We start from the raw sequence: 24,276 nt of genomic DNA, 5'->3' as shown, positions 1-24,276 counted from the left end.
AGATGCTTACTTTTGTCATTTATTTTCTCTCTCCTCGTGTCCTCCCAACTTGAAGGGAGTCTTCTCCTTCTATCTTTGTAAGCGAAGCAGTGAGAGGGGACTCGTCGTGAAGGACTTAGTTGCATTTAAGTAGTTTTCCCTAGTTTGCACGTATATACCCTCATTTATTTTTGGTAGCCCTTATATTCAAACTTGAGAGCATTTAAGTGCAATTTTAAAAACTTTTGGATATTTTGGTGAAGTTTTTAAAAATTTTAGGGCTTTTTTTAAGTGTAAGTTTTAAAACTTTAGGGTTTATAAGTGTTGCGACAAGCAAGTGAGAATATATAAGAGAAAATTTTATAAACTTCAGGATATATAAGTGCTTCCAAAAAAAAGAAGTGAGGGTATTTAAGTGTAATTAGGCCCATTTGAAGACTATCGAATATCATCAGGCCTTTAAACTTTCGGCCTATTTCATATTGCTCTGTAGAAACTAGGAAGGCTTCGTTACGAGGTTAATGGGCCTAAAGTTTGGTCTTCATGATTTGTAGACCGCAACTTAAAACTTACATTTTGGCCGAAACAGACGGGAACCAGTGGCGAAAAATCTCGAAAGGGGGGACTTATAGAGAGCGAGCTTTCATGTGAAAATAAATAAATTAAAAATTAAAAATAATAAAAACAAAAATAAAAAGACAAAGAGACGCCCTCTTCACCGCGATCTTTTAGCGCAGGGAATCAAAAAGGATCAATTTTGTTCGGGCCATGATTTTTGAGCGAAGGGTCCAATGACGACGTCCTCGACCATCACCTCCGAAGAGCTCAACTTCCTCGTCTTCCGCTATCTCCAGGAATCAGGTCCCTTTTTTTTTTTCTCCTCCAAAGATCACTTTGTTCTTTCCATTTCTAGGGTTTCCCGATTTCTTAGGGCTTTTTGTAGTCATATGGGCCTCTACCAGGGTTTCTGTATGGTCTCCCTAAACCCTAACTAGGAGTTGAGGAGAAAGATTAGAGCTTTGGCTGCTCTTAATTTATTTGCCATTTTATAATTCTTGAAATTTATGGTATTTGAAATCGGACGGCCATCATTTGGCCGAATATCTGGCCTTTTTTTGTGGGTTAACTAATTTCAATTTCGGGTTATTCTATAATCTAGATTCTCTTGAAATTAAAGTGTAGCATAGAAAAGTTGTGAAGTTTTACTAGAATGAGTAGGCTTCATCATCATGAACCCACATGCGGACTCCGTGACAAGCTTTGCTGTCCTCGGATTTTCAAAACCAGCTATCTTGTATCAGCAGCACATGCTTCTTCAATCTTAGTCTGGGTATGTACTGCTTAACTATCTTTTTGGGGTGTACACTTAAGCGACCTAAAACGTGAAGGTTACCTTAAATTCTAGCCCATCACAAATGCAACCTTTTCTTTCTCAAGGCCTAAAATTTTGAACCCATCTTAAACCTAGTAAAATAGATAAATAAGAATATACCATTGCAATCTACCTTCCAGATAATAATAGATAAATTCTCAATATTAAGCCCAAAAAGTAAATATATTATGCATTCGAGTGAGAGATAATTGTGGTCTAGTAAATGAGATCCTTGTTAATTAATGAGCAAAGTGTAGCACAAAATAAAGACGACACCACGATTTCAACAAAGTTAAAAACTCCCTTGATTCTAGTATGGCTAGTAGCACAACATTTGGCAGTTAACAAGTTAAAAGCATTATAAGGTATCTCATATGAGACAAGGAAATGGTGGTTTTAGAATATGACAATATATACCCCTCTAGAAGTTAATAAGAGGTGTCAAGGCTCTTGAGATTATTTCTGAGGGGTATAAAGCTCCTCCTTGAAAATAATATCTTTGTTTAATGACATGGTTTGGAAATCTAGGTGAGATTAAGAAGGTGGCACATTGTCCTTTAGGTTTTACTAGCTCAGGCTATGATTGAGGAATTAAATGTGATTATGTGAAATAGAAGTTTCATGTTTGCTTTTGATGAAAAATGGAAAGTAGTGAATGATGAAATAATAATTAGTAAGGGTTAGTATTGGATCTAGCATGTCTATGGATGTAGTTCATATGGGATTAGAAATTAGGTTTTGGTGTAGAAAATGGGTTTGTGTTCATTAAGGATTGCAAATAAAGATTCGGTAAAATTGAGAAGAGAATGAAATTTCATATGAAAATCATAAGAATTCATGATCTATGTTATTAGAGGTGGTTGAAACTTAGATGCTAGAGCATAAAACATATGTCAGCATGCATTATTGAATTTGAAAGGTTAGAGTAATCACGGTTTTAAATATCCTAATATAGCCAATATATTAGTTGATATATCATTTTAAAAGGCTTGCCTCAAAACAATATGGTGTCTTTTACCACTTTTTAGCAATATATGGTGATATTCCGGACATGGCTGATATATGAGTGAGTGATGTTGGACAATATATCGTTTTTATATTGCTTGTTGCAAAACAAAATAGTTACGCTAAATTTCTTCAATGTTTTTAGCAAAAGTTCCATCCTTCTGAAATTTTTTAGCAGAATTCTAGCAAGTTCTTTTCCTTGAGTAAGTTTCAACAATTAGTTACTTTAATTTTATTTAGATTTCATTGAGTGTGTCTAAATTACATTTTAAGACACTATATTATATGTGCACATCATCCTACTTGGCGCTCCTGTATTTACTGCTTATCCTTGGTATTTTCCTTATATTCGCAATCCGATATGGATTTTAGCCATCCGATATTTTTCGACATGAGAGTAACTTTTCAACTGTCAAAACCGGTTCAATGACACAAAAAGGAAGAATATCACGAGGAGGAAGCTTGACCGATGAAGAGGATATGGAAGAAGCAGTTGGAAACTCTTGAAAATCTCAGAATAATGATCTCCAGTGACCACTTTTGGAGTAACATGGTTTAGAAATGTGGTTCATCACATGTCTTTGACCTTTAATGCATGTAGGGTTAGCATACCATGCCCAATGTCGTGTAATGGGTTAAAGAAATTACTAGCATACATTATTGTTATCATCATTGTAGGAGCTATTTTCCAACATCTTGAATGAAACACATGAGTTTCCTCTCAGGCTCTGATTTGGTAACGACCCCTTCACAATTTCATTTTATTTCTTGCTCTATGAATGCAAGATAATGTGACAGATTTAATTTGGAGTCCCCATGAGATAGTTTCTCTTGAAAGCCTAAAAGGTAGTTTTTATTTATTTATTATTGTAGCATCATAAGAGGCCTAATTATCATAATTTCTATGTTGAGTATCGAGGATTGGAAAAATACCAAATAAGGATGTCAATTTGCTAAACTATGTGATGCGCAACGGGGGAGAGGGTCTATCGGAATCAGCGATCTAATTTAAACAACGCACCGTTTCGGCAAAATTCATAATATTCGGTAGGAAATTAATTTAAAAACAACTAATGTGACAGATGAATTTTAATAAGATTTGCATCGACAATTATGAACAATTTCAATCTCGATCAATTTAATTGCAATATTCATTATCATTGCACAAGTTTTACAATCAATATCAAGTTTTAACAATCACATGTTCAGTTACTCTCTAACTCACAATTATACTTTAAGCAGTGAATATATGATAAGAGTTTAGAGGTAATATATTCATGCAATTAACTAACAAAATGAGATTGACAGAAAAATAAAGAGGAACAAAAGAAAACGAAACCTTCGTCGGTCTGAACAAACCCGACGTGAGAGAACTCTGGAGGTGGTGTGACGACAACGGTGAACTGAACGACGATGATGAGGCAGAGATCCGATGACGACGAGTGCGACGGTGTTGAACTGATGACGACGCGGCGACGAGATGAGGGTGGTGCGATGTCCCACAGGTCATCGGGTCGATGCAGGTGGCGGGCGTCGGGACGAGGCTGGCAACGACGTCAAGACGAAATAAATGACGGCTCTAAGAGTGGAGGACGGAGGGAAATCAACGACTGTTGAGGTGATTCTAACGGCTTATGGAGGCGGGAACGACGTCTGCTCGAAGGTAAGGAGAGCAGGGATAGATCGGTAGCTTGTGGAAGAGAAGGGGTGGGGGCAGCGAGGTTGTGAGATGAACAGATGAACCGGAGAAGATAAAGGTTTGACAGCTAGAAGAAGAGGAACATGTATTGGCCTAGGGTTTCACACCCGAGGCCTAGGTTTCACACCCAAATTAAGCCAACTCAAATTTCATTTTAATTTTCAATAATTCATTCAACCTTATTTATAAAAAAACTACGTGCACACAACGTGCAATAAAAATAGAAACAAACAACAATCCCTCAAATCACTCAACTAAAATTAAACTAAATTTCAAAATTCAAAATTCAAAATTTAAATTTCAAATTTTAAAATTTAAAATTCAAAATTCAAAAATATATCAACTAATCAAATATTGTCATTTCTTGTCCTCATTACTATGTTTATAACCTCCATGCGAAATGAGAAAACAAACCAATCCAATATCAATAACTATCCCTGATTGATTCATCAATATCAGCATGATTGATTCATCAATATCAGCATCACCAGAAATGGTATCTTCATTTTATTCCTTTTCATATTCTCCTTTTTCACTTTTAGCTCAACTATCCTCTTTTTCTATTCTTCTTTTCACTAATGCCATTCACGTTTAAAAAATATATTATTAGTAAATGGAATTATCATTAAAATTTGCTTATGAAATACTTGAAATTGGAAATTAACAATTTCCAAAATTAATATCTATACCTCTTCCTTTTATGTTGTTTCATTAAGTGCTGGTCCACTTTTACGTTCAAAGAGCCATGATTAGTATTATGCAAAGGTCTTCTCTCCCTGCGGGTCATTATTGTTACAATAGGCGAATCAGATCATCATGGGCTAGGATGTTCTTTTCTACTAAAATTGCGACCTGCTATTAAACTAGAAAGGTCATTTTAGTTGAGATTGAAATCCATTTACATGTTGAATCAACTAACAACAACTTATCACATTTGTAAATTTTGAATTGTATTGCTAGGTACTTTTAATTGTTAGCTAATATACATTGACCTGATATATAAATGAAGGTATATATCAATTTCTTTGCATTGCATATTGAATTGTAAGATATATATCTAATTGTAAAATATAATCTCATATGTATGATATTGACACGTTTGCTTGGTATAAACTTCAGAGAAATTTGTATTCATTCGATTGTTTTGACCCTCTAGATCACGGAAAAATTGTTTCACCCTTTAAGAGCATCATAGCAGTCTTTAAGGACAAAGTCCTATTTCATAATTCAAATTTACTAGGTTTAAGAAAAATTAGTGCAAAACTCATTGGAATTAATTAAGCAAGTAGCTTCTATCTTTGGTTCCAAGCAGTGGGTTCAAACTTATTATTATTTTTTACTTGCGACAGAGGATAGTTTGGAATAAATACGTATAAATGAACAAATACTCTCTCCCTCCCTCCCTTTCTAAGTTCCACTCTACCCTTGTCCCTTGATATGTATTTGTCCATTTATATATCTGACCAAATGGTCTGAAGTGCCTTTGCTTTAGGTGTGTCACCTAGTCCCATTTTCTTGGTTAATTTTTTATTTATTATTTGATAAGAAAATGATTTATTAAATATTCCAGTCACAAATTATAAAACTACATATAACTGTGATATTTTAAATTCATTTAGGCATCCATTCCCAAATTTTGTAAATAATTATACAAAAAGTCAAAATTTTATCTAATTGTAAGAGTAGATGAGAATTGTAGATTATTTGTAGTTTTGGAAAGGTCTGTTTATTAATCAAAATAACCATTGAAACTGGAATGTGAAGTTCCTTAAAAAATTCCAAAAGCACTTAAACAGCCATAGGGGAAGGGAGATAGCAGGGATGCAAGTGAAGAAGACCGGCGTTCCAGTACCAGGCTTTCAAACTGTGTTGAAAGATTAGTTTCAAAAAACTTGGCTACTAATTATTTTGCATTTTTTTAAAGGTTTGACAAAAATTCTTCAATAGTGGCCTAAAGCATGTTCAAATAGGACAGAACTGGGAAATAAATGCCTGTTGAACCTAATGAGAGCACAGTAACATATTTTGCTTGTTTCTAGCTGCAGTCTTACTCTGTAGGCAAATTGTCCATTTTAGCTTCTATAAATGGATTTGGTACCGTGACCTTTGAAGTTTTTTGTATTGTTTTTTTTTGCCTTATCAGGATATTGTGAGCTGTAAATATGTGATGTAAGTAGATGTATGACATCTAGAAAGAGTATCCTTTAAATTGGATGTATAATTTGAGCTACTTCAGAACTGTATAGCAAATTTTTCAGGCTGACACTATCTTGGTTCTCTGTATGTGGGATGACCTATGATGTGTTGAAATTGGTGATAAATAATGTATTGAGAGTATTAATGAAATGTTTCTATGTATCCGGTGCCCATGATACTCTGCTCAATATAGGGTGTGTTTAGCAATCTTTCAAAACTGAGCCAAGTTCAAACTTGGCCCAGTTTTGAAAGATTTTTGTTTGACAAACAAGAGGGCCAGATCTGGCCTTGTTTTCATTGGCCAAAATCTGGTCTCTAAACCAGTTTTCTTTTGCGCAAAAGAAAACTGGTTTAGAACAAAACTGGACGAGGATTGGTCCTGGCCTAGTTTTGTATAGTTTGCCAAAAAAATTGGTTTAGCACAAAACTGGACGAGGAGTTGTAATATTTCATTTTTATAATTCACTGGGGTATTTTCTTTATGAAGTAGGCTTTATACTGCAATTAGTTGCTAATGTTTTACCATTTACTTCTTTCAGGTTTTACACATGCAGCATTTGCTTTAGGATATGAGGCGGGAATTAACAGATCTCCTATAGATGGAAATTTAATTCCACCAGGGGCTCTTGTTACTTTTGTTCAGAAAGGTGTTCAGTACATTGAGTTGGAAGCGAACTTGGAAGGTGTAAGTGTTTATGTACCATTACTGTGAATAAATATCTAAGCTAATTGGTATAGAAGTGCCTATGTATTATTATATTCATTACTATGAATTATTAGATTCATTACTATGAGGCATGGTTTTAAATATTGGCCGATAATCCAATATTATCGCCGAGTTTTCGGATTTGGGAGCTTTCCGTTAGGATAAGTATGATTTTTAATCGGTTATCCTTTTTTGAGATTTATCGGCGAGTTATCAGCGATAAAGGTATTTATCGGCCGATAAGTAGGCTCTAAATATCGGCTTTATCGGTCGATAAGTAGGATTGGGAGCTTTTACTTTCTTTTGGATTTGCTCTTTGAATGTTTACAAATTATGAACTATTTGTTGCTTTTGGAACTTGGTTGATTGGTGTTAAGCTTATGTTTGTTTATGGATATTGATAATGACTCATAACTACTAAATATCAACTTAGTAAATTAGTTTATGAATCTCATGATTAAACAATAATTATGTAGATGCGTAGATGATTCTTCATTCTTAATGTTATCTTATTATTTGCTTGTTTATTATTCCATTTTGACTAACATTATATTTTTTTAAGCTTATGTTTGTTTATTATTTGCTAGTATATTACTCCGATAAATACTACTTATCCCCGATATATTCCCGATTTTCGCTATCCGATAAGGATTTTGACCGTCCGATAAATCCCCGATAACCGACATTTAAAACCTTGCTATGAGGTTCTTTCTAAGTTAAGTCAATTGCTGATATGGAAATCTGTACGTCATTGCTGAACCATGTTTTGATGGGAAATACTGCTGGGTGTTTGATGCTTTTTCAGAAGACTTATGCATAATGCATTGCAAACTTAGTCTATTATGTGCTTATTTATTGTTTTTTTTATATTGCCAATGCCAGGGTAATCCTGCATATGAAGATGATTTTTCACTTTTACAACCTCTGGATATTATTACAAAAGATGTGGATGAATTACAAAGAATCATAAAAGAAAAGAAGGCTAAACTTCAGAAAGAACAAGATGCCGAAAAAGATCTTGGACGTGAAAGGGAGAGAGAAAGACAAGAAAGAGATAAAGACCGGGATAGGGAGAAAGAAAAGGTAGAAAAGGATAAAGAACTAGAAAGAGAACGTGAAAAGGATAAGCAACCTGAGGAGCACAAAAATATGGATATTGTTGAAGAGTGTGAAGATAAGGTGAAGGTCAAAATCAATCAAAATGGTGTTATTGCAGGTAAAATAAGACTTTATTTGTTTGGTAATTTCTTCTTTAATTGCTGACATAAGTCAATAAGTGTATCAATATGAAACCTTCTGCTCTACTCAAAATATTATTATTGTACTGCATCATCGTGAGATCTTCTACACTTTTCAAAACTATGTCCAGTATGCAGAAATGTAGTAACCTTACTACTTTGTTGAACTATGTCGTTTGAAGACACCAGCTGGGCTTTTGATATATCTTCTAGCCAATAAGATTTTTATGAATAGTTTTAAATGTGTGAAAGAACCATAGCTGGTTGCAATCCATGCATATTTTGCATTGATTTCAAAATTTGTTGTATTTAACTGATCCTCTCTTTTTTATACGTGTCCAAGTACGTTTTGATTTTTTTAAATCTGTTAAATTCCTATAAGCTTTTATATATTGGAGCAACTGGTGGCATATTAAAACAATTTCGATTTATGTCGCTACGGTGTGTGTAATATCTTTTGTAACACCATCACCTTCTAGGTATGTGTTGGACAATCTTCTGTTCTAAATTGGATTCAGGCATATGCCTTTTGCGACTTCCTGTCATATATGGATTTCCTGTTGAAAAAAATAGACTTTATTTCTCTTGTCACTTTTAATTGCCTGGTGTTTTCTCCTGCCTATATCGGGTATTAGTGGCTAGTCTTGGTCGACACCCTTTATGTTGCTCAGCGGCTTAGGCTATTTGCATACATCTCCTTTTGTCTTCTCTATGTTTGGAGGTGGAAAATGTGTTTCAACATAGAACCAGATTATGCTCGATTGGAACTAATCCATTCAATAAATAAAAATCCAGTGGCCAGAACCCGGTCTGACCTGATTATGCTCATGTAATGTAGACTTGATCCATTTATCTTATTTATAAATTGCTTGGATTTGGTTAGGTCATAGTTAGCACAACATAACCTTCCAATTTGATTGGAACATTAATTGTTTTTCCTCCAGATACTTGAATTGTCAGATTGATAAAGGTGAAGAAGGGGAAGAAATGAACAAGAATACGACCTGATTATATAATATAATTTTCCATACTAGAAGTTAGTTCATCAATTTTATTGTCAAGGTCACCAAAGGAGGACCAGACACTGTTATTCTTGGCTTTTCCCATGTGCAGAAGACATTGTGAGATAACTAGCTAATGTTATCAGTGAACTGAATTTTAGCATGAGGTATGTTCCAGATCAGCAATATTGAGCCCTTATATATTCATCTTTCCTTGCAAGAAAAGTTATAATAAAGATGGGCCAAGATCATGTGCATCTACTAGTTCTAGTATATTTTTTCAACGACTTCTTTCCTCTTCTTCAGTTTTGTCTTCTTAGTAAACCTGAATGATTAAACTAAAATAAGTGCTGCTGGCTCCTCATTTATAGACTCATATGGATCTCATTCATCAAATCACGGGAGCATGTATTGAGTATCTGGAAAAGGAGTGTACTTACCTGCTGTTACTTTTCTTCTGAAATGGGAAGCCCTATCAAATGCTGAACCATCCTGCGTCATTCCATTATAGGGGATGCTAAATTCTGCAGGATGTAACCAATATGTTGTGCACAGAACATCTTTGGGATGAGTAACACCTCACTTTTCTATGAAACCTGTCTAGAGTCACTAATTTCTCAGTAACTGTGCATCATCCTTGAGACTTTAATGCAAGTTTTATCTCTCAAAGGTTCTCCAGGAGGAGCTGAATTCTATTTTTATTTAATATCTTAAGAAATCTTCCTGTTTTATTGACCAATTATCTTTGTAATATCGTTGTCTAATTGCTCTGAGCTGTCACTTATTGCTTTATCTCTGCAATATTATTCTAATGCTTTTATTATTTACTATATATCAGTGTGTTTTTATGCTTTAATTTAAATTACTTAGACATAATACTGTTCAAGCATTTAATAGGGCCAGAACCAATGGATATCACCCCCAGTGCTCCATCTGTAGCCTGTGCAATTTCTATCTCTGATGTGACTGTTCTGGAAGGACATAGTTCTGAGGTTTGTACTTTCATCTTCCCTCTTTTTTTGTCCTTGCATCCTAAAGTGTTTCCACCCCCTAAGATGCCTTTTTGTATTGTCTCACTCCTTTAGGTCTTTGCTTGTGCATGGAGCCCAACTGGTTCACTACTAGCATCTGGGTAAGTATACATGTATATTTTTACTAATTTTTCATCTCAACTTACTCTCTGCCCATAGAGAAATGTTTGAGAGTGTATATTTTTCGGAATTAGAGGCATTATTTTTGCCAAGGTCACCTCAATGCCTTCATGTTTGTTTTCTGTTTGAATTACCTTTTAGTAATGCAGGTCTCTTGCAATTGACCCATGAAAGCTCTGGGTCTCGAAGGCAGTAAATAACAAACTTCCGACTTGTGGCCTAACATCGTCGTGCGTTTGTGTATTTTAATGAATATTTTAGGGAACTCTTTTGTAGGTTTCTAATTCATTGTTTCTTTAATTTGGCCGTTTATATTCTTTTATCGATCCGAAGTGATCTGACCCCTTCTTGTACCCGTGCTTAGCGGGAGCTTTGTGCACCGAACTGCCCTTTATAGTTCTTTTGTTGACATAAACTTCTTTTATTTGTTTCATGCAGGGTGGTAAACCTTTGTCACATTCCCTTGAAATGTTTTCATATGTCTTGATCAAGTCTTTTTTATTAGGTCTGGGGACTCAACAGCTCGAATTTGGACCATTCCAGATGGCCCTTGTGGTTCTAGCATGCAAAATCTTCCTCCTCGCGTACAGGTTTTAAAACATTTCAAGGGAAGACTTGAGAAGAGCAAGGATGTAACAACACTTGATTGGAATGTAATGAGTTTCTCTTTATCAATTATATATCTTCCATTAGGCTTTGGGCCTTCATTACATATTCATGTTCCATTTACAGGGGGAAGGGTCACTACTAGCAACAGGTTCTTATGATGGCCAGGCTAGAATATGGAGCAAGGATGGTAAGCATTTTGAAATGAGTGTCCTTGATACTTATCATGGATGGTTTTTTCCTGTCTATGTTTCTCAGTTTTATCTCCATTATATTTTGTTGGCATGTTGATGCAATAAATAAGGCTTCGTATCTTGCATATGAGGTTGCACCTTATTATGGCCTATCATTTAGCCCTTGAGTAGCAATACTGATTCCTTTGCTAGTCATAATTTCAATAATGGATGTGTTAATTCTTTGCTGTTCTTGATTGAGATGGTATTTCTTATGCTACTGTTTGAAGATTTCGAGTATATCTTGTTTGGTAGATTGCTTCTGTCTTATGCGTGCATCCTTTCATTCGGATTGTGCAGCACAACATAAGCTCTCTTCAGCCACTAAATCATGATAGCCAATCTTAAGGAAGATATGCAGAAACCTTCCAGTGCTCTTGAGATATCTAAAATTTTCTGGTGGGGTCTGACAACATTCTGCTGCATGGTAATAGTAATGACTAGAGGTGATTCCAAATTTTAGTACATGCAGGAACATGTTTCCATAACTTAACTGCATCTCAAGCTGGGAAGGAGTCACAACTTTAGTTGATAATTGCATGCACATATGATTACCATTCTTATAATGCTTGTAGTATGTTTAGAACCCCAAGATCTTGAAATTTTGTTGTTCTTCTTTTACATTCTTAAAAGTACAGAAAGATAAGTAAATATTTGTAAAATCGAATGGAAAAAAGCTTCTGATTTGATGAAAAAAGTAGAGTTCAGAAAAGGTCCCCCCTGCGGGCGGGAAAACAACCTTTAAAATAGGGTGACAATACAAAAAACAAGTATAAATGCAATTAATACAGAAACCACCTTTAGAGAGATTATGGTAGCAAGCAATTGCCTTGACCTATTTTTTGGTGAAATTTTGATTGAATTTGTAGATGAAACACAAAGAAACATGGTCAATATTGGGTTAGTATGGGCCATAGACAAGAATCAATAATATTTCTTCTTCGCAACGTAATTTTGGGGATTTCAAATTTGACCTTGAAGTTGGTCAATGTGGTTGATTGCTATCAGAACCCCTTTAAAGGTGGTTTTTGTTTTAATTGAACTTTAAAGATGGTTTTCATGTTGTCGCCTTTCATATTGTCGCCCTATTTTAAAGGTGGTTTCTGTGAAGAACCCTTTCAGAAAATGTAACTTTGAGTCTTTGACAATAGTTGATGTATGCATTTGAAATATTAAAACAAATGGAGTTGGCATGTCGAACTTTTGGCTTTGTTATTGTGATGTAGGTATGCAAGCTAGTTCTGAATCCTGTGATATTTGTTTGAATTGAGTTTTCTAGCATCTGGAATTTTCCTTTTCCCCAATCTGAATATGACTAGAAGTTGTATCAAGATCAAGCATTGAGCCGATTTTTGGCTTGCTCCAGACTGAGGTTTCCGTGGACTATTTCCAGAACCCTGTGGTCTGAGGGTTTTTAGCTTGATTTAACGTAACATGGAGAACATTTACCGGTTTGTGTAAATTGTATTGGTTTTGGTCTATTTATTTAAGTTAAAGGCCATGGATTACTTGTATAGTCATACTTCACTACCATGGGGCAAGTTATGTGTTCCGGAAGACAGGAACAGTATGCTTAAGTGACAAGCCATACTTCACAAACTTGGATTTGGGAAGTTCTTGAAAATTTGGAAATCTCTTAGAAATGGTTTGGGACAAGAAATTTGGATATGTGCATACTTTAATGTACTCTATTTGCGCATGTGTTGTCCTTGCACAAAAGGGTGCTTGTTTTCTCCACTGGTTTGTGTAATGACTTGCATGGGAGCTTTGTTAAGTCTTACACTCCTGCAGTGCGACTATAATTTGCAATTGGGTCTCTAAATACGATTCGAGTGGGCATTTCCTGAAACTTTTAGGGTTCTCTGCAAACAGTTCTCTAGAAAACTGGATCCTGAGATTCAAATGGACAATTTTCCGATCTTTACTGATAGGCATCATGTATTACTAGCATGCTTGTTTCGTAGTTGTATGTTTACTTATGTAAAGCAGTTGCAGGGAGTTTTCTTTCACAGTTATGTCACCTGCATATGTGAATATGATTTCTTAAACTACGAGACACCTTTTTTTTCTCCATCCAATCATCAGTCTGATTGCGCTGAACAGGGGAGCTCAAGAATACTCTAACCAAGCATAAAGGACCAATATTCTCTTTGAAGTGGAACAAGAAGGGGGATTATCTCCTAAGTGGCAGTGTTGACAAAACGGCTATCGTGTGGGATACTAGGACATGGGAGTATAAGCAGCAGTTTGAATTCCATTCTGGTACCTTATTTTTATAAAACATAATACTACATCTGTTTATCTTTATTTGTTTTCTAACAGTACTGGAAGTCTGGAACACTGAACTGTGACTGCATATATTTTTTTGGACAGCGCCAACACTTGATGTTGATTGGAGAAACAATGTCTCTTTTGCAACATGTTCGACAGACAGCACGATATATGTTTGCAAGATCGGGGAAAATCGCCCATTAAAAGTTTTTGCAGGGCATCAGGTTAGAAACAATGAACTATGACGACTATTATCTGTTTAATTGAGTGAAGATTAATGAAATAGATTGCTGGTGGTCTGCTGCTAGTTAAATCCATAGTTATGTATGAAACTACTAGATCAGCAATGTCTGAACTTTATTTGATGTTTGTTCAATTTTCTTTTGATGCTGTTTATTTAAAGTAGGCATATTTGGAAGTGAATTTTAAAAATTATCTAAAACAAATAACCAACTTGAGCTGCATTATCCTGCATGAGGCTACTAACTTTCAGCAAACATAAATTTGTTCCCAAATTTAAAAGGAGCTAGTTGCCCATAAAAGATTTATACTCAAGAGAAGATATTGCTTTGTGTGCTCATGTGATTATTAGCTGACCTAGTTATGTATGTATTTGTGGCAAATTTGTAAGCAATGAGCGGTTACCAATTAATGTTCAGTATTGGCTTATCCATATAGGGTTGGCTGTGAGTCCTAAGGACCACCAAAAACCAGATTTTGTCGAGTTCTGGCCAAGTTTCCTACCCCCAACAGTCTTTTTCCCTTAAGTATATAATCTATATGCCATATAATTCATAGTCATTAACTTCAGCCTTCGTATAAATTTATCTTCAGCTTTGAAATAAATGGGATAGCTTATGAAGTTACTGTCTCCGCTTATGTTGCATGGAAATGGGTACCTGTACATGTAGGGTACAGGACATGACAAATTCATAAAAGGTAAGGTACAGGGACATGGCTTTATAAATATTATACACACATATATATTAATATTGAAATTAATAATGTACATGAGATCAAATGTTGTTGTTCATTCACGTGTTATGAGAATTAAAATTCCTATAATATATTTCTTTTTCTTTTGTTATGTGGATTATAAATTGAAAAACTGCTTATTTTTTTAACTAGACACCGACATGACCCTTTAAAATCGTAATTCAGATTCCAAGTACTCCAGGAGAAATAGGAAGGAAGTATTGATCCTAGCACTGGCCTGCTTAGAGAATACTTGAGTAACATAACATCATTGCCATTGTGGACCACACAGAAAGTGTATTTCTTGTATTCATAAATAAGTTGTCCTTATACAATCCTTTTATGTATTTGTTTCTTTATCGACTTAGTGTTCTAAATCTGAATTTAAACCTACTTTCCCAACATATTGGCTAAAGGATTCAGGGAAACATTGACAAAATTTTCATGTACTAAGTCTATCTGTCTATGGATGGCCTGCCAATAATGCAACTCATAATATCTTTTTTTTATTAGTACGATAACCATATAAGCCCATGGGAATATTTACTGCTCAAATTATGGTCTTTCTACGATTTCAATTTGTATTTATATGATCAAATGTTTGTTTTCTTCAGATGGCATATTGACTTCATTTCTAATTGGGACCAGGGAGGCCAGGGTAGTTTGTATACCATGGGGGTGGGGTTGTGCTAGAGTCCTAGGTCCAAAATTTGTGCTACCGCTAAAGAGGAGCAGCTAATTTTTTGTCTGCTTTCTGCTTTCTTTGTTTGGTGGGTGTGAGGGAGTTATTCACTCTCAATAGATTTGTGAAATGTTAAATGTGAATCCAATCTGCTATATGCTTATGTGGAGAATCTATCTAGAACATGAGTTTTAAATTCATGGTCACACCATGGCCTATAGAGTACTTTGTTTTATTTTGTTGCAGTAGTTGCACATTACTAGTAAATTAAGAGGATCTCGCTAGAGTCCTAATAATATTTTTGAAGTTATTGATGTTAGATAAAAATTCAACAGAGAAAAATGTATCTTATTTCATGTAATGGAAAATTAAAGAGGTTAAAACGTTGTATTTTAAATGCTTAGACAGCCACTAGATATTGGTAGACCACCAGAAAATTATTCATTTAATCCTGGAGCAGCAACTGGACACTTTTTCTGCTTGTCATTTCAGGGTGAGGTTAATGCTATAAAATGGGATCCAACTGGTTCATTGCTGGCTTCATGCTCTGATGATTGGACAGCGAAGGTGAGATTTGGAAGTACAATTTAATAACTGTACATCATCATTTATAATATCCAATATCATTACATAGGAAACACTATCTTTTGTTTTGGCTCCTAATGTTTTTCTCAAAACAGAGTTCTCAGCCTTAAAAAGTTTGCATAGTAACAGTTGTAGGTTATTTTAGTTCATTCAATAGCGTCAATAGCTGCTTTTTAAGTTCACAAAAGTGTGATTATATCAAATTCACCATCAGATCTTATCGCTACTGCTTGGAAGAGCCCTTATGGATCCTTCCTTAGTTAGCATTCTTATTAGTTTCCTTACCGTGTTGCTTTTTTACTCTTTTAACACCTGTTGTCCACGTATTCAACTCCTCGAACAAATATAATTGTGTTTTCCTTATTGAGCCTTCTGCATGAACTTGTGGTTAATTTTCCTACAGTCTTTATCTGTCATCTTGTCTTCATTCAGCATCATTTTTCCTTGATGCTTATTCAGCTCAACTCATATACCTATTTTATTTTTCCATATCTTCTTGTAGTACGAGCGTCCTCATCACCTGTTCTTCCTAGAGAACAATAGTCACGCTGTGGAACATTTATCTTGACTTTGGCTTCACTATCTACAATGGCGTCCCCTAAAATTTCGTTTCTTTCTACTAGTTTTTTGCTCGTCTATGGTCTTTCTTTGTTATGATTATTGCTGTGTACACTGTTATTTCCTATTATTGCAGACCTTCATCTTCCTGGGATTTTCGCAGTTTAGGATTTGTACATTTGTCATATTAGTTAGTCAATAGTGGATGCTATCTTCTACTACATCACATCAAATCTTAATACATAGTTTTTTTAAAACAGATCTGGAGCCTTAAGCAGGATAAATGTGTACACGACTTCAAGGAGCACCAAAAGGTTTGAATTCACTTGACACTTACATTGAATTCTTCAGATTTGGTAAGCATCCTTCTTTTTTTCTTTCTTCGGAAATTTCTACCAGGAGATATATACCATTAGATGGAGCCCCACTGGACCAGGTACAAACAACCCTAATCAGCAATTACTATTGGCAAGGTAAATGTTTCATTTTTCTGGTTGCCCATCTTATAATTTTGAGCTAACGTTATAATTATGTGATAACAAATTGATAAAAATGCTCAAAGACAACCTTCTATTACCTAATAATGTTGTATTCTTAAATTCCCTTTTTGATATTTACTAGCAATACTAACAAATGTTATTTAATTTTTATTTTGGCATGCTTCCAGTGCATCTTTTGACTCTTCAATCAAACTATGGGATGTTGAGCTGGGAAGACTTGTATACAGCTTAAATGGTCACAGGTAATTAAAACACTACTAGCACAATTTTGTTTAGCCTGTCGACTTCTATTGCAAGCTTTTCTTGGTAAAATGATTCTTTGACCTCTTGTCCAGTCTGAAATGTGAGTAGTTCCGCTATTTGCAACGAAATGTCTCTCGGCCTATTTGTTTGTATGCTTAGCAAATATATGCATATGTGACTGTTTTCATGAGGAAAAATGCCTCCAGATGCACTTATGAAGCACCTAAGTAGCAGGACATGGTCACAGGACATGAAAATTCTTGAAAAAGTATGACACGGCAACATGACGACGTGACAGCATGATGGTAGAATATATGAAATATTATAATAATTACTATAATAATAAAGAAAGTTATGTACATGCATACAAAGACATGTCTGTGCATTTAAGAATCTAAACTATTATTTTTTTATAATATAAAACATATAGTGGCATATGTATGCTAATGTTTTAACCTACCATATATTTTTTTGACTTTACAAAAGGAAAATATGACTTTTATCTTCAACTTTATACAATAGGCATTATCTAAACTTAGTCTCATATAAGTCAATATTTTATATCATTTCCACCATAGTCTTTTGTTTATAAATGAAAATAAGAACATATCTTAAATACGCAATGTAAATAAAGAAGTGCATGTGAACTGTAGGATATATGTTCAGAAGTGTATGAATGTGTTTTAAAATTAAAATCATTATATAATTGAGAACATGTAAGAATTAGTGTTTGCACATATCTGAGGAAGTGTTGTTGTCAGGTGTGGGCGTTGGAATATCAGGTAGGGTACAAGTACAGCTTCTGATAGAAGTAACCCATGCTGCATAGTGAGGCACTGGCAAACATGAACCTTGAGTTCAAAATGAGGGACAAATTGATGCGTGTGTATAAGGCGAATGAAGCATTCTAGCCTTTTGATGTGCATATTTTCCTTTAGACTGCCCATCATAAGCCAGTAAAAAATGGTTCATTTTAAGTGGTTGGAAATATATTAATAGACAATAATCCAAGGGCTTGTAACTTGATAGGAAAGCTTAAAATGCCAAATATGACATGAATTATTGCTAGAATAAAAGTTTTTTATGGTTACATCTACTTGATCTTTTTTTTTTTTGGTAAAGAATGCTTAAAATACTGTGTGTGATTTTATCCTTTTTACACAAGGTATGTAGTTGTGTAACATTGTTAGTTGCATTTTCTTTTTTTACTTCCTTTTTATGTATGTGGATAACACCAGTTTTGCACCTTCAGCTTGCTCAACAGTCAACACCGTTTTAATATTATTGTTTGTCATCAATGTTGCTATCCATTACTTTATTACTATTTTTTGTCTTGTGTCTGTGTGAATAATGCTTTGCTTTGTAATTTGCCTTGTTCTACACTATTTCAACAAGTACTATTATTAATGTAGCTTGATGTCATTGTTGCTATCCATTACTTTATTACTATCTTTTGTCTTGTGTCTGTGTGGCTAATGCTTTGTTTTGTACTTTTTCTTGTTCTACACAACTTCAACAAGCAACGTTGGGGGCACATGTGGGCCAAAGGGGCCTTAGCCCTACGCCCCTACCTTTAAAACTACAAAAACTCAAGGGGGGTAGTTGGTTTGTAACGTCATAAATCTTAATTTAGACATCACTTTCTTAAAGCTCTCTGTTTGATGAAGGGATGAACAGCAGAACAGGAACTCAGTTTCTTTTTCTTTTCATTTTTGTTTCTGCCCCCAATCGAAGGGGAGTTTAGGTTATCTGTGTTTCGGTTTAAAGAAAGAAGAAGATGAATAGTGCCTTCTTTTTGGGTTGACCTCCCTGTCTTCTTGGGCTAGGTGTTTTGGACAATGATATTTGGTGTTTTGTAAATGGAAGGGAGTAAAAAACAAGTCAGGTTTTTTGAAAAACTTGGGAAGTTATTTATTTATTTATGTAATTTAGTTGTTAGCCCCTCAAATCTTCAATTCATATTAGTCCATCAAACCTTTGAAATTTGTCATACGTCCCTCGAATCCTAAGGGTCTTACAATTTGATCTTTCAATCGTATCTCCGCAAAAAACTCTATAATATTCATAAATAGAACTCAAAACCCAAATCATGATCTAATCCTACTCCAATTCAAAATCTAAAGATAGCTCCATCCTAAAGAATTTAGATAGCTCAATCTGATCAACTATCATATCTGAAGTCATTAAATTGGTTTAAGAAATGAAGGCAAGATGAATGTTATTGTATGCGCTATATTCTAATTTAAGATTTTATTTTGAAAGTCTTGTTCTGTATTGTTTTTTAGATACAAATCAATCATGAGGGGAAAATACACATTATTGTTAATTATTAAAATTTTGAAACCACTGCTGAAATTCCTGGCTCCACCACTGTCAATAAGGTACTGTCAAGTTACTAGAGCATGCTCAGAAATCTTACCTGTTGCACACAAGGGAAGTACTTGTGTTTGGAGTTACTGCTTACCTTTCTTTTTCATCTATGTAGATAAGTGGTGGTTGATTTGGATGAGGATGTAGATGAGTGGTGGTTGATCTGGATGAGGGATGGCTTTTCAAAATTCTATGCGGAAGGTCTGGGATGTAAAAGGATATAGATAACAGTGGATACATCTGTAACCAATAGGACACAGATATGGGATACCAACTACATATATTTAGTAGGGTATGAATATGGACATATTATTTTTATTCGTAATGATACATATATAATTAAAATATCCGGATCCATGTCTGAATTTCTGTATAGATCTAATAGTTAAAACTGTTTTGACCTTAGATTAATGGATCTAAGACCAATTTTGGTGACCTGAAGATCTTACCTAACCAATAGGATGCAGATATGGATACTAAATACATATATTTGTTAGGACATGGATATGGATATTTTTTTTCATTCATAAGGATACATATATAAAAATATCCTGATATGTGTCTGAATTTCTGTATAGATCTAATATTTGAAACGGTTTTGACCTTAGATTAATGGATCGAAGACCAATTTTTGTGATCTGAAGACCTAACTGTAGCTTTTTAGATATGTCAACATATTGATGAACTCTAATTTGGAGAAATTTGGTTTTATTTAAACAACTATTTTACACATGCCTCTATATTTTCAATTATTTTACCTCATATCTGCTTTGAATTTGTTCTCTTAATACGATACATATCCGTATTTGATTTTGGTGAATATGGGTTGAAGTTTCCTTATCGAACCATGTCATCCTTCACATCCGTGAATGTGAGTATCAAGCAGATATGGATATGGTATATCTGTAAATGTGAGTATCAACAAGATATGGATATGGACATGATATATATTGTTTGGCGGATGGGGGTTATAGGTTTTCCTTAACAAATCGTAGCCGTCTCAATATCCATATGTGTGTCTGTTATTATAAACCAATCCATCCTGTGTCCATTTTCACCCGGAGGGTTATCTATGGGTTAGAAGCATGCGTTTTATGCTTAACGGTTAGCATTATGAACTTACAATTTATATACCACCCATCAATTTAGGAAAGCCTTGTGAATTCCGTCTGGCGAATTAGCTATTGCTAGGTTTAGACGTTTGTTTAGCAATATCAAAATGAAGAGCTTTAAGAAGGCAAAAAGCTCATTAATTTCAGGGACAATAATGAACAACCAAGTCTGTAAACCATTTTGATTGCATATTTTATTTGGTGCACATCATGTTGAAGTGTGCTCAGTGTTATTAGAGGCGTGTGCAGCTCACTAAGCCTCATGCGCCCTGCGGTGTGGGGTGCTTCGCACAGGGCCATGCAACGCATATCCTCATATATTTTTGTTCTTTAACTTTTCAATTGGGTATTTATACCTGATAATCCATATCCCAAAAAGAACATAAAGCCATTAGGCCATTTTACCAGCACAATTGCAGGCCCTAACTCGTTCTCGTTTTACTATTTTATTTTGCTTTGATATTAGTCGTGATTTGACTTTTGATTTGGAAAATTATGAATTTTATTGCTATGTGGAGCATTATAAATTAAGACCTTATTTTCTAACTTATTAGTATACATTATTTATCTTGACGTATTTTTTATGCGAACATACATGTTCATGCTTGATTATCTTTCTTGAAAAATTAAGTGTGGTGCGCGTCTCACTTCACTTGGGCGCGCTCATTGCATTGCGCCTTGCGCATGTGCGTGCAGAGGGACTTCGCACCTCACATTGCTCATTGGCACTCATTGGCACTGATAACACTAAGTGTGCTAAACATCTCTTCGTTACCATCTCCTTTCATTCTCTCTAAATGCTACCTCTGTGATAATCTTCAGCAAATTTACCTATTAGAGTAAATTACAAAAACAAAAGAAACCAAAACAAAACTATGGTTTGTGCGAATGACAAAAAATCCACCAAAGGTCTTAAAAGCTCCCATCCCCCACCTCCCCCACCAACAAAAAGAAAAAACAACAAAGAAAAAAAGAAACCAAAATCATCTCTTTTGGATGTGATCACTAATCTTTTAATATAATAATCATGTATATATTTACTGTTGGAATAATAATAATAATTTGTCCTTGAACATCCAATACAAATTATGTAATAATATTGTAATGGTAATAAATTTAATTGTTGCACATATAATTTGGGTATTATTTATATAATTGTTATATATCCTTAGAAGTTATTTTGTTAGATCATGCACTGTGATGGTCACTTGCTTGGAGATATGATCTAACTTAGAAACTTTCTTAAATTTGTGTTTAACCTATAACTAGTAGAGAATAACTTTGTTATTACAGGTTATTATGCATGACACTGATATATGAGATGTGGTGGTGAGTCAACCACTGGGAATGAGAATTCTCTGGGTGTATGACATAAGCACACATTATGATCTGTGTAGCACTAGACCGTATTTGAATTCTCTAGGACAAGTCACCTAAGAAATAGAGAATTCAAATTGTTACATAGTCCCTTTGACTTGATGATATTGTTATTTTTAATTTGATAATTTAGTATGTTTTGATGTGATGGTTAGCAAGCGCTACACAACCTGAAACGTTGGGTTGCTAAATTTTATTTAGGAAAATGATGGATGTCTAGATAGGATCCTATATGTTCATTATGATGAGTTAATTTATTATGCATTCCCATGAAGCTATTAAATTCCTGCCGGCAGGTGGTTTTGAAAATATTTTTTAAATTCACTTTCTTATAAAAATAAAATATTTTGATGTTTCAAAATGATTTTTATTTATGTTCATGGGAATTGTAATTTAGGCATGAGCAAATAGGTGAGTTGTCTTTCTTAAAAGAGTTGCCTAAAATAAATGATACTGGAGGGAACTGAATGTAAGATATTATTTATTAATAATTAAACTCATATTATGGAAGAGTTTTTATGAACAATTGGTCGGATAAGGATTTGATTGTTAAATTAAAATTATTAATTTGATTAATAATTGATTCTCTATATGGGACCCAATTGGTCTCACTAATGTCATTAAAAGAGGTATACATGCAAATATGCAATACAATTCTATTTCTATCATTAATTGTTATGGATAAAGTTTTTGAACAAATTCTATTTCTATCCTTAATTGTTATGACTAAAGTTTTTGAACAAATCTATTTCTATCCTTAATTGTTATGGATAAAGTTTCTGAACAAATCTATTTCTATCCTTAATTGTTATGGATAGAGTTACTGAACAAATATATTTCTATCCTTAATTGTTATGGATAGAGTTCTAAATAATTATGAATTGTTTAAAGTTAAAATCTCTAAGACTAGTTTGTTCCTATAAATAGAGTTTATATGTAGTCTTATGAAGAGACAGAAAATCTTATGAAGATAATATGAAGAAATAAAAATTTGAGAACCTATCTCTCAATATTGGTCCTCTTTGATGATGGGTGGATTTCAATTGGAGGTTTTTTCTCTTGATGAAGCTTTTTCAGATTGATATCGGATCAGATTATTGTAGAAATTCGGAAACCGTTTCAGGTATAATTCTAGATTTTAATTAATTTTGATTAATAGTCATGATATGTTTTTTCTGCTGCGTTGTATGTCATGTTTCCAACAAATACGTGTAATTGCCATGTTGTCTGATCATTGATCATAGTTCACCCTCCAATTTAATTTTGTAGAAATTGAAATGCAGGGAGTCAAATTGTCACTTCTGAAACCTTAGGGTGTTTTCTGTTTTTCATGCAAGACCTTGCAGGGATTTTTGTAATTTACCCTTTTATTAGGTTATGTTTCCCATCATGCGTCTTGCTTAACATTACAATTATCCATTGCAGGCAACCTGTATATTCTGTGGCATTTAGCCCAAATGGACAGTATTTGGCAAGCGGATCATTAGATCAGTGCCTGCACATATGGTCTGTGAAAGAGGGGAAGCTTTTAAAGACATACAGCGGGGGAGGTGGGATTTTTGAAGTTTGCTGGAATAAGGAAGGCGATAAGATAGCAGCATGTTTTTCCAACAACACCGTTTGTGTGATGGATTTCAGAATGTAAATGGCAGTTGACTTGCTCACCTTCGCCTTAGGTTGAAGTTAAATTTTTGGCTGGATTGATTGCTTCCGTTTTGGATATGAATTATCGCCAAACTTGTATAGAATATAAGTTTAACTCTTGAAGGTAGTTGGACTTAGTACTTATGACTGATTTAGATTGTGACCAAACCTCTAATGTTTTAGGTTATTTGTTATTGTCCTGAGTGAAAGAGATTTTATGTTTATTCGTTGTTACTCTAACTCTATTGTTAATACAAAGATGGACTTTCATTGAGGTTATTTAACTATGTTTTAAGCTTATTTACTATAAAGGAGCTTCTCTGTATTTGATTTGATTCTGGAGCAGTGTCGAGAAGGGATTCACTTTGTTCAGACCCGTTACCTGTCTACATTATTGTATTTCTAGCTTCCTTTAATTTTGGATAACAACGTACATGCAAATAGATGTTGAACGCGTTGCTTGTTTTATCATTTTCTTTTCCTGTTTGCGTTGACTTCATAAAGCCTGAATCATTGCATACCTTTTAGTGTTGCAAATGAAACGAGATTAGTATTTTTTTCCCCCGTTTTTATTTTTGTTTTTGTTTTTGTTTTTTGTTTTTTTTAATAGTACTGATTCTCTTGAGAAGTATTTTCTTAATGGCAGCTGAGCATGAAATTTCTTTTAATCAGAAGTTGACAATTATTTGTTTGAGGACTTATGAAATTTGAAAACCTGACGTAGGAGCACAGGGCAAACATTTAACAGCAATGCTTGGTCCTTTATAGGACAT

General features: G+C 34.3%; 1 protein-coding gene across 1 annotated transcript; it reads left to right on the top strand.

Moving 5' to 3' along the window:
- LOC109851577 (WD40 repeat-containing protein HOS15) lies at positions 590-23,787 on the top strand. Its single transcript, XM_020421787.1, has 14 exons — positions 590-840; positions 6,791-6,936; positions 7,840-8,173; positions 10,094-10,188; positions 10,282-10,328; positions 10,853-11,000; positions 11,080-11,143; positions 13,290-13,448; positions 13,560-13,681; positions 15,607-15,681; positions 16,518-16,571; positions 16,657-16,730; positions 16,925-16,999; positions 23,285-23,787. Exons 1-14 carry the CDS (start codon positions 771-773, stop codon positions 23,502-23,504), a joined length of 1,683 nt encoding a protein of 560 aa, XP_020277376.1. The 5' UTR covers positions 590-770; the 3' UTR covers positions 23,505-23,787.

This window comes from Asparagus officinalis, chromosome 8 (genome assembly GCF_001876935.1).
Source record: "Asparagus officinalis chromosome 8, Aspof.V1, whole genome shotgun sequence".
In the NCBI taxonomy this organism is placed as follows: Eukaryota; Viridiplantae; Streptophyta; class Magnoliopsida; order Asparagales; family Asparagaceae; genus Asparagus; species Asparagus officinalis.
Note: the sequence above shows the minus strand (reverse complement) of the source record. Positions and strands in the feature narration are given on the sequence as shown.

Coding starts and splice junctions, on each gene's coding strand:
- LOC109851577 (XM_020421787.1), top strand. CDS start 771: ATGACGACGTCCTCGACCATCACCTCCGAAGAGCTCAACTTCCTCGTC. Junction 841..6,790: donor CCGCTATCTCCAGGAATCAG/GTCCCTTTTTTT, acceptor TACTTCTTTCAG/GTTTTACACATGCAGCATTT. Junction 16,572..16,656: donor ACTTCAAGGAGCACCAAAAG/GTTTGAATTCAC, acceptor AATTTCTACCAG/GAGATATATACCATTAGATG.